The sequence below is a fragment of the Sarcophilus harrisii genome, chromosome 3 (genome assembly GCF_902635505.1).
Source record: "Sarcophilus harrisii chromosome 3, mSarHar1.11, whole genome shotgun sequence".
Classification (NCBI taxonomy): Eukaryota; Metazoa; Chordata; class Mammalia; order Dasyuromorphia; family Dasyuridae; genus Sarcophilus; species Sarcophilus harrisii.
Window position 1 is genome coordinate 288,177,383 of NC_045428.1, and position 12,238 is coordinate 288,189,620.

Consider the following 12,238-nt stretch of genomic DNA (forward strand, 5'->3'; position numbering starts at 1 on the left):
CTACTTAGATATATTTGTAGATTGAGTTAAGCCAGAGGTCAGCAAAACATAGGCCAAATTCAGCGGTCTGCTTTTATATGGATTGAGAGCTAACAATATTTATTTTTTCTTTTCAAATAAAATTGTATTCTATTTTAAAATTTAAGTTATTCTTAACTTATGGTCAGTATAAAAATAAGTGGCTAGATTTGGTCCTTAAGCAGCAATGTGCCAACCCTTATCTAAACAATCAATCAACAACCATATACTGTTTGCTCAGCTCTGATCATTGGTTTTGTCATATCTTCCAACTATACAGAGGGCAGATCAATTATGCCTTTCTCATTTTGTGCAACTCTTGCCCATGACCTCCAATATGTTTTTCACAGAAGGGCCTCCCAACATCCTAGAAACTTTCCTGTAAATGTGTCGACAAAGTATGAGTACCAGACCAGTGGAACACATGGGCTATCCAATGCTCTGATTACACAGAATCACTGAATCATAGGCTTAGACCTGCAAGGCCCTTAGAGGCCATTGAGTTCCTCATTTTACAGATAAGGAAAGGAAAGCATTTTTGTTCTGATGTTTCAGTCATATCCAATTCTTTTTAGCTCTATTTTGATGGGTGTTTTTGGCAAAGATCATGGAATGATTTGCCATTTACTTTTTTTTAGCTCATTTTTTATAGATGAGAAACTAAGGCAAGAAAACTTAAGTGATATGCCCAGTATCATACAAATATAAAGTGTCTGAAGCTGGATTTGAACTCATAATTAAATACAAGTATAGTACTTTATCCACTGTGCCATGTATCTGACTTAACTGAGGGCCAAAGAGAGGTAATGCCCAAAGTCACAGAGCAGTCTAAAAATATTACCAGAAGAATTTGCAATTTTGTTACTCGTTGACAAAGTATATCTATTTTGATATTTTAGCCTGGCACACTTCCTAAACAATGGTGGTACTTACACATATATATGTATGTATATATAATAAAGTGGTCTCCTTATAGCATCATGAGTTCATTAATGACAAATCTATACATCATGTTAATATCCATGTGAACAGCTATAGTGTAGTTTATACTTTCAGTTTATTCTTGAAATTGGAGACTTAATATCAAATGAAAAGTTCTTTCATCAACATAACTCATTGGCATTAATTACCCTGTCTGAATTCAGTTGAAGCTGTGTAGATTAAGAACACTATATATTCTAATGCTTAATTGTCTGTTAAGAACACTGAACAATGTGTCTGAATGCTCATTAATTATCCTCTTTTATATCAGAAACTTTATTTAGAAAGATGTTTTGCTTTTTTAGTGATGTGAGTAGTGTCTAAGTTACTTATTAAAATGTTTTGCACAGAAGTACATGGATTTGGGGTCCTTTTGCTACCAGCTTCTGTGTTCCCTTGGTCACATAAGGACTGAATTTCTGGATCAGGGATGAATTATTATTTTTTTTAAACAAAGTCTCATTAAATCTTGAAGGTATCATTTTAGATGAGCAATCTCTCAAAAACAAAAGAAATCTATACCCCACAGCTGCTATATTTGTTATGTAAGTCATTTTTCCTGGAGAATTTTAAAAATTGCTAAAAATTTTATGAATAGTTTTAGGTTCCCAGAAGCTTTGTCCAGGACAAGGCTTACCAACAAGATGGCTTTAAAAAAAGCATCTTACATCTGCAGCAAAAGCTCTTTCCTACCAGTGTTATTACAATATATTCAAGTGTAAGTATCCAAGATATTCACATGAATTTACATAAACACAATTATGTTTATTTCATGCATTCCCAGCATGCACATCTCCACTGTGCAGGTGCAGTCGAATAAAAGCTTTTGTCTCTTGCCACTTTTTTTTTAGATGGAGAGAAGGACTAAACTTGGGATTTGACTGGTAGAGTAAATCCAGTGGTGAGGAAATCTTCTCTTAGTCAATGTCAGTCAATCAATAAACACCTATTAAAGCAACTACTTTTTGCCAGGCAGTGTATTAAGTGCTGGGATATAAAAGGATACAAAAGACAATGCAGTCCCTGCCTTCAAGAAGCTCACAATCTAATGGAGGATACAACATGCAAACAATTATATACAAACAAGCCATGTGCAAGATAAACTGTAGATAATTAACCAAAGAAGGCACTAGAATTAAGGGGAGTTGGGAAATTCTTCCTATATAAGGTGGGATTTTTTAGCTGGCCTTTGAAAAAAAACAAGAAGACAGAGGCAGAGTTGAGGAGGGGAGCATCTAGATATGAGGAATAGTCAGAGAAAGTTCCTAGAATCTGGAGAGAGTTTTGTGGGAGGAATAGCCAGGAACTACTGGCACTGGATTTCACAGCAGGGAGAAGGGGCTGTATAAGATGTAAACAGACTAGAAAGGTAAGGGGGACAGGTTATAAAGATCGATATCTACTATGTTATTTAGTTTTGCAAAAATACTGAGAAAAATAAGGGGTTAAATTTATTGCCCAAAGTCATATAATCAGTAAATTCGAGAGGAAGGATTGCAACAAAATCTGGGCTGGCCCTCTATCCTTTATATAAAGATGCCTCTCTTAAACCCTTTGCCTCTTCCTCATTTTTGTATTTCTTGTTCTTTTTTGTGCCCTCAATGGACAGAGAACTGGGTGGGAGAAGGGGCAGAATTTGAAATTAAAAGATAGGAAAAAACCCTTTGTCTTTTAACACAAGATATTAAAAATAGCAAAACTTAAAAAATATCTTGATTATATATAATCAATTAAAATGATGTACCACAGTTGAATTATTTTCCACATTCTGTAGGATACCTTTCTCTAATGTCTTCCCATATACTCTCTCTACTTCTATTCCCATGCCTTCCCACTAAGTTAACCTTCCAATCATGAAAGGGATTTTTATTTTTAACTCTTTTTGTGTCATGAACCTTTTGGCAGGCTGGTAAAGTATGAATCCTTTCTCAGAATCACGTTTTTAAATGCATAACAAATATATAGAATTGCCAAAATATTATACTGAAATATAATTATCAATTTTTTAATATTCACAGGTTAAGAAATCCTGGTTTTCATATACATATATATATGTATGTATGTATGTATATACATACACTCACACATACATATGTAAGTCTAATACAAATGCATGTATATTATATATACAATATATATAAATGTAAGTGTGTACATGTGTGTATATATACAAATTTATGTATAAAATATATATGTTTATATATACACTCAAATTTATGTACATATGTATACAAGTACACTTACATATTGTCTCACCCTTTAATTATGAGTTGCCTGAGATCAAGGACCGAGTTTCTGCCATTTTTTTGTAAGCTCAGCACACGACACCGTGCCTGGCACAAAGTAAGTAAGTGCTTAATTAATGGTACCTGACAATTCTTCCAAGCATCTGAAAGATCTTTGCAGACTTGATTTCATTTCTTCAATGTAAACATAACCAATAGGTGGGGGTGGAAGCAGGATAGGGGGTGAAATGTCAAGATTGCTCATATTAGAAAGTGATAGGGCTACTTAAGAGTTGGAAAGAATACTAAGAATGGCCCCCTTATTTTATGGTTGAGCAAACTGAGAAATGCCTTGAACTTCACTTTGTGAAGGTGAGGGCTAAATACTTCTCACAGGACCACAAAGCAAGCATACAAGAGGGAGAAAAAGGCAGCTCTGCTCGTGCAGTGATCATTTTCTATTTAGCTGGACTAAATTTGCCTCCCCTCTGTCAAATACAAGATCTTTTATTTCTTAGTATGCATACTCATTTTTTCCCCTTCCGGACATTTTTTTTTTTACCCTGGATAATATACTTGGCATTTTTCTGGGGAAAAAAAAAAATCAAAGATTCAATTTGACTCTGTTAGTCATGTGCCTTCTAAGATCTGAAAATTTAAGATTTTTTAAAAAAAATTTTAAAAGTTTCATGTGTTTCAAGTCAGAAAAATGCTGGTATCTTAAGAAGCTGGCTACAATTACATAGATGAGATGTGATGGCAAAGTAATGAGACTGATTCCAAAAGCCATGCCTGAAAATCAGTTTCATTCCTTTATAAGCATACCTCAGACAGGTCCCATTTTCTATTCTGTGACAACTTTACAATAATTTGAATTAGTTACTCCTTGTGAGAACCACATATAATATGCGTACCATATAAGTAATGAAGAATATGAAGAATGGAGAATATTCTGGATTCCAATCCCCTGAGGGAAATACGAAATGAAAAAAAGGATTGAGAATAGGAGTTCTCAACTTTTTTGTGTTGTAGACCCTGTTGGAAGGCTGGTGAAGATTATGGACACTCCACCCCTCATCAGAATAAGGTTTTTAAATGCACATAATAAAGCACATAGTTATTACCCTCCCCCCCAAAAAAAGCAATTATACTTAAGTAGAGATGTTATTTTTTCCCATCCAGATTTATAGACTCCCTGAAATCTTTAAGCCCCAAGTTAAGAACCCCTGATTAAGAAGAAAATACCTTATAATGTTAAGAACATTAACTATGAAATCAAATATTTATACCTCATTTCTGATTCTCACTAGTCTAGTGATGATGAGTCTGTCATTTAATCTCTGTGGCCAAAGTTTCCTCATCTGTAAGAGGAGAGAGGGTTGGCCTGAGATATGATCTAGATTTAGATCTATGAGATTTATCTTCACAGTGTTTCTTTCCTCCACATAATTTGGTCCCCACTTATCATCTCTTGTTTGTTACCATAATTTGGCTCTTCTTACACTTCAACACTGATAATTGCATTTCAACAGTATAATTAAAATTACTTTGATTCTCTGTAATTGCCGTATTCTCACCTTTCCAAGTTAAGTGGTGAAGAGTTCCGTTTTGTTTCTGGAGTATTAGCACGCAGTTTCGGTTTATCATCCACTGAGACTAAACCTTGTAAAAAGGAAAGCAATCACATTTTGATAATGAGACAGTAACCCAAAAGACATGTCAATAAAAACATAAAATAAGAACCTATCTATAAACAATTTGTCTTTATATTAAAACATCAATATGTAAAACAGTACCACGGTATTCTTAGGGTAATTAAAAACCATCTTTCTGCAAAGTGTTTGATGATGATCTAAGAGAGACTGGATGTAATTGGTTTTCATTACATGCTATTCATGATACATATGTTAACTACTCAGGAATGAGTCAGATGCCTCATTCCCAGTCTCCCAACAAGCCTCTCCTCACCCTCTGTCCCCTTTTATATTATTGATTTTTTAAAATTGTTCCTGATTATATGTAGACAGTTTTCAACATTTTTAATAAAATTTTTAATTCCAATTTTTCTCCACCTCCTTCTGAACCTCCTTCCTCAAAATGGCAAGCATTTAAACATATTTCCACATTAATCATGTTGTGAAAGAAGAAAGAGAAATAAAGGGAAAAGCCAAGAAAAAGGAAAAACAACAAAAAAAGTATAATAAGTATGCTTCAATTTACATTCACACTCCCCAGCTTCTTTCTCTGGAGGATCAGCATTTTCATCACGAGTCCCTTGGAGTTGTCTTGGATCACTGAATTGCTGAGAAGAGGTAATTCTATCATAGTTGATCATCATGCAGTGTTATGTTACCATGCTCCCCAGATTCTTCTTACTTCTCTCAGTATCAGTTCATGTAAATCTTTCCAGGTTCTTGCTTTTCATTTCTCCATTACATTCTCCATAGTTCTCCAATTGATGGGCATTTCCTCAATTTCCAATTTCTTGCCAACACATAAAGAGCTGCTAAAAACATTTTTGTACATGTAGGTCCTTTTCCCTTTTTATATTATCTGTGGAACACAGACCTAACAGTGGTATTGCTGGATCAAGGAGTATGCACAGTTTGATTGTCATTTGGGCATCATTCCAAATTGCTCTCAATTGAATGGCTAGATCAGTTCACAACTTCTCCAACAATACATTAGTGCTCCAATTTTTCCGACTTCTTCCACATTTATTATTTTCCTTTTCTGTCATGTTAACCAATTTGATGTGTGAGATAGTACCAAAGAATTGTTTTCATTTTCATTTCTCTAATTAATAGTGATTTAGAACATTTTTCATATGACTATAGATAGCTTTATTTTCTTCATCTGAAAATTTCCTGTTCATAGCCTTTGACCATTTATCAACTGGGGAATGATCTGTATTCTTATAAATTTGATTCTGTTCTCTATGAATTTGAGGGGGTCCTTATTAGAAACGATATAAAAATTGTTTCTCCACTTTCTGCTTTCCTTCAAACTTGGTTGCATTGATTTTGCTTCTGCAAAACCTTTTTAATGTAACCAAAATTATTCACTTTCCATTTCATAATGTTCTCTATTGTTAGGTCATAAATTCTTTCCTTTTCTATAGATCTGACAGGTAAACTTCCTTGCTCTTCTAATTTGCTTACATGATCACATGTTACATCTAGATCATATACCCATTTTTGACCTTATCTTGGTATATATGAGATGAGATGTTTGTATATGCCTAGTTTCCATCACACTATTTTTAGTTTTCTTAGAAGCTTTTGTGAGATAGTGAGTTCTTATTCTAGACACTAAAGTCTTTGGGTTTATCAAACAGAAGATTAATACAATTATTGACTATAATGTTTTGTGTATTTAATCTATTCCACTAATCTACCATTGAATTTCTTAGCCAATACCAAACATTTTTTATGATTGGTGCTTTAAAATAGTTTTAGATCTGGTAAGACCAAATTATCTTTCTTTTCATTTTCCCCCAATATTTCCCTTGATATACTTGATCTTTTGTTTTTCCCGATGAATTTTGTTATTATTTTTCTAGCTCTAAAAAATAATTTCTGATAGTATGAATGAATAAGTAAATTAATTTAGGAAGAATTATCATTTTTATTATATTAGCTCAGCTTACATATGAGCAATTGATATTTTTCTAGTTGCTTAGAGCTGACTTTATTTATGTGAAAAGTGTTTTATAATTGTGTTCATATAGTTCCTGGGTTTGTCCTGGCAAATAGACTCTTCCAAATATTTTATATTGTCTACAGTTATTTTAAAAGGAGTTTCTCTTTCTATTTACTGCTACTAAGCTTTGTTGGTAATATAGAAGTGCTGATGATTTTTGTGGGTTTATTTTATATCCTGAAATTTTGCTACAGTTGTTGTTTCACATAGTTTTTTTTTTTTTTTTTAATTTCTCGATGGCTCTGTAAGAATACCATCATATCATTTCCCTTGTTGTCTATTCCAATTTCTTTTTGCTAAAGCTAACATTGCTAGTACAATCTTGAAATAATAGCGTTGATAACTGCCATGTTTCTTTCATCTTTGATCTTATTGGGAAAGCTTCCAACTTATCTCTATTACAGATAATGCTTGGTGATTTTTTTTAGACTTTCTTATTCTACTTATCAATCAAGCTTAATAAAAGCTCCAGTTTCTTATGCTCTCTAGTGTTTTTAATAGGAATAGTATTTTGTCAAAAGCTTTTTTATGCATCTATTGAGATAATCACATAATTTCTGTTCATTTTGTTATTGTTATAGTCAATCATGCTGATATCTCATGCTTTAGATGGGAAAAAAAGTAGGGGAGAGCAATTCTAATCTTAGACAAAGCAAAATAAAAAATAGATGTTTAAAAAGACAAAGAAGGAATCTACATCTTGCTAACAAGTATTGGATATTAAACCAGCCCTACATTCCTGCTATAAATCCCACCTGATCATGGAGTATTGCACTGGTGATAAATTGCTGCAATCTCTTTGCTAAGATTTTATTTTCATCAATACTCACTTGGGAAATTGATTTATAATTTTCTCTCTTTTGGCTCTTCCAGATTTAGGCATCAACTGTGTCATAAAAAGTATTTGGTAGGATTCCACCTATTTTTTCCAAATAGTTTATACAGTGGGATTAATTGTTCATTAAATGTTTGATAGAATTCACTTTTAAATCAATCTAGTTCTGGAAATTTTTTTTAGGGGGTTCACTGTTGGATTGTTCACTTTCTTTTTCTAAAATAGATCAAGCATTTTATTTTCTCTTCTATTAATTTGGGCAATGTATATTTTTGTAGGTATTCATCTATTGTACTTAGATTGTCAGATTTATTTTTGTGTGGGTCCCTGTACCACTGAGAAAATTGGTGTATTCCTTTATATCCTCATCCAAATTTCTCCAAAGGCCTATCATAACTAATTTTTCTAAAATTCTATTCACCTCCTTAATTTTCTTATTTATTTTGAGGTTAGTTAGATATATCTAATTATGAGAGGACGAGGTTGAGATCCCTCATTACTATAGCAATTTATTTCTGCCTGTAACTCACTTAATTTCTCTTTTAAGGATCCAGACGCTATACTACTTAGTGCATATATATTTAGTACTGCTATTACTTTATTGTCTATAGTATTTTTAGCAAGATGCAGATTTCTTCCTTGTCTTTTTAAAATAAATCTATTTTTTTAATTTTGCTTTGTCTGTGATCAGAATTGCTACCTTTGCTTTTTTTTCCCCAGATGAAGCATGAGATATTCTGCTCTAGTCTTTTATCTTTATGCCTCTCTACTTAAAATGTGTTTCTTAAAAACAATATATTCTAGGATTTTGATTTTTAGTTCACTTTGTTATCTACTTTCATTTTATGAGAAAGTTCATCCTATTCACATTCAGTTATGATTTCTAACTGTGGATTTCCCTCCATCCTATTTCCCCCTACGTTTTCATTCTTTTGATTTTGTTTGACTGATTCTTAATTTCTCAGAGAGTAATTAGCTTCTCTCCCCCTAATTCTAATTTTTATGAAATTATTTTCCTTCAGCTATTTTTTGTACCTCCTTTTCCATTTGACCAATTCTATTTTTTAAAGATTTGTTTTCTTTCTTTTCTTTTCTTTTTTGCTGAGGCAATTGGGGTTAAGTGACTTGCCCAGGATCACACAGCTAGGAAGTGTTAAGTGTCTGAGACCAGATTTGAACTCGAGTCTTTCTGACTTCAGGGCTGGTGCTCTATCCGCTGCACCACCTAGCTGCCCCAGGATTTGTTTTCTTACAGTTAAGTTTTTTGCTTTCTTTTCCAAGGTGTTGATTCTTCTTTTAAAATTCTCTTGCATAACTCATTCCTTTTCCAAATTTTTCTTCTACCTCGCTTATTTGATTATTCAAAATCAGTTTCAAACTTTTTAAAAAAGAAAAGCTTTTTGGGCTCAAGAACAATTCATATTCCTCTTTGAGGCTTCACATGTTGACATTTTGACATTTTTGTCCTTTTCTAAGTTTGTATCTGAATCTTTCCTGTCACCACAGTAGCTTTTTATAGTCTGGGCTCTTTGTTTTTTTTCTCATTTTTAAAAGTTGAAGTCTGCTCCTGAGATACAAGGGCCACCATCTCAAGTTTCTTGCACTGTGGGCCAAGGATCCAGTCTCTGGCTTTCTGTGCCAGGATTCCTGGAGCTGAGAGCTTACCCATTGTACTGGAGTGGTCCCATCTAGTTGCACCTGTATTCTGGAGCTGGTAGTTTCCCTTCTGTGTTGAGCCTATGGGCCTCCTAGCTGTATCACTGGACTGCTAAATCTTGGGTGCTGACTTGTGGCTAAGAGCCTCCCCTTGGCTTTTCCAGACACTGCCTATGCTGTGCTCTGTTCCCTTTTACCCAAGTGAGATCTTCCTTTAAGACCTTTTAACTTATCTTAAGCTAAATTAATTTACTCTGTCTTTTTTGTGAGTTCTTTTAGAGGCCTGATTTATTGTTTCTGAAGGAAACCGGGGAGAGTTTGGTTAACTTTCTGGCTTCTCTCTGCCATCTTAGATCCATCTAATAGCCACTTTTGCTGTACTAATTTGAGAATACAACAAAAATTAACTTTTAGCCATAAGCAAGCATTACAATCTCCTATCAATAGATGTGGGTCAGGGACCAAGATCAAATGATGCAATTTGTCTTAGATGTCCTTACCCAACCATGGCCCAAACTGCCAGGTATCCAGGGTCTTCATGGTTTTCCCTTTGTCCCCAGTATCTTCTTAATGGAGTCATCTCTGGCTGCTGCCCTCTTATTTGGACCTTTCCAGTGCCTCCAGCATCCTCAATTGAAACTTAACATGTATTACATACTATTCTCTCAGAACCCTGCTTCTAAATATTTTATTTAAAAGTACTGCAAATAAAGTTGGCAGATGTGGGTTTTAGGCCATACCCTAATTCTATTCAGTGTGAGCTGTTGCTTAGGTCATTTCACTCCTCTGATCTTCAGGTTCCCCCATTAGATTGTAAGCTACTTGATACAGTATCTGGCACATAGTAGGTGTTAAATATATTTATTATAGGATTATTATTATTTAATCCATCTTCTCTCTATTAGCTATGACCTCCTTTTTTTCTAAAATAAATCATGCTAATGAATTAATTGAATAGAACAACTGTAATAAATACAATCATTGATTAAATACAATAAGCAATTAGGCAGAGGTAACATGGTGGACAAAATGCTAGGCCTCTATTAAAAAAGATGAGAGTTCAAATCCTGGCTCACAAACTTACAACCTATATGATCAGGGGACATTTAACTTTCTTTGGTCTTCATCCAACCTTTGGACAAATGAAGGGAGTGAATTGTAAAAATGGACAACTGTGAAAGACTTAATCTCTAATCAAGGCAAGGAACAACCAGGATTCCAGAGGGCAGATGCTACCCATCTTCTGACAGAGGTGATGTGCTTAATATATAGAATAAGACATGACCAATGTGATTTTTTTTGTACAAAAGGCTTCCCCCCCTCTTAGACAGTTTAGGAAGGAGGGAAGTGGGAGTGAAATGTTTGTAATTTTTAAAAATTAAGTTTAATTTTTAAAAAGCAAAAAAAAATGCATGAAGGGAATTGAACTAAATGATCACTCAAGTCCCTTACACCTCAAAATCAATTAATCCATTCTAGGGTGAATCCAATCCCAATCAACAAGTATTTGTTAAGTGACTACTATATGAAATGTTAAGACAGCAGGACAGAGTAGGAAGAAAACTGTCCTTGGACAAAATTCCAGATTCCCTAAGTCTAGTTACAGGTCCATCATTTTGGCATATGTTGGCTATGAGGCCCTGGGTAAGTGATTTGGCTTCTCAGCACTCCAGTACACTAAGACTATAAAGCTATCAAGGAATTTTTTTTTATCAACAGTTAACTAAACCAAATCAATAAAATCACAGGTCATGTAAAATGCTGTGTTAACACTGACTACAAAAATACTAAATGAAAAATCACTCCTGACCTCAAGATATTTAGAACTGCTGGAGTTAACTTCATTCTTCCATGTTAAATATATGCACTTGGAAGCAATACACTAAATCAAAGATAAAAAAAAAACGGGGAGAGTTCAAGTAGCCTGGTCATTTTAAGCCTATGGGACCCTTTCTGGCAATTTGAATCACAACTTTCAAGATATAAGGCAGCATCATTATCCATCTACAAATAGTGTTGAACATGTAGCCTTTAACCCACTCTTATTGGTAGAGCCATGAATTTCATATTAAAAATCCAAGAGATTAACATAAGAATGAGGCTCCTGTTTCTTTATCTCATGATGAAATCACAAAGCTCTAAGTATTCAATGTTCTATTGGCCATATTTTTGTCCACAAGTTCTCTTTTTTACCTTTGTTCTTCAAAGTCTCCTCCTTTTCATGTTTCAGGGTCATGACAGCATCGTTTTCATCTGTAAACTAAAAAATTGGAAAAAAAAAAGCTCTGAAGGATTTGTTTTTAAAGACAGCCCCCAACAGCACATTAAATCATGGGCATCAGACCCATAGCAACAGATCTGAGCTGAATGGCTGAAAGCTTGATAGACAGCAAGCACAAAAACTGAACTCACTCCAAGAAAAACACATCAATGCAGATGCTGCACAAATGAGATCAGGGCTTACGTATGTCTCGAGGATAAGTTTCATAATGATTCTTTCTTCAAAATTTATTTCTGATACTGATTTAAATGACACAAATATTTTCTTTGATATATGCAGATGAGAAAAATCATCATCACACTTTGTGGGATGTTACCGGATCTATAAAAACTAAATTACACACACAGTGAGTAATATCCCACTCCCCCAGTAAGTGGGAAATAAAGGCTGTGAAGAATTTTTTCTTACTCTGTTTGAAGGAGGTTTTCTCCTTGTATTTTACCATCCAGCACTGCTCATATTCCATAAACTAAGTTTCTTAAGTTCTTCCTGAGATTTCAATAGGACACCAAAATATATGTCTCTCTCTGGAGGTCCAGC

At 34.1% G+C, this 12,238-nt stretch overlaps 1 protein-coding gene across 1 annotated transcript in view; it reads right to left on the minus strand.

The window, feature by feature from the left end:
- MORC1 (MORC family CW-type zinc finger 1) overlaps window positions 1-12,238 on the minus strand; it is a 179,785-nt gene that overhangs the window by 20,312 nt on the left and 147,235 nt on the right. The window contains exons 22-23 of the mRNA XM_031961278.1: window positions 11,611-11,677; window positions 4,802-4,886 (exon numbers count right to left, since the gene is read on the minus strand). Coding sequence (XP_031817138.1) covers window positions 4,802-4,886; window positions 11,611-11,677 — 152 coding nt within the window. The remainder of the gene's footprint in view (window positions 1-4,801; window positions 4,887-11,610; window positions 11,678-12,238) is intronic.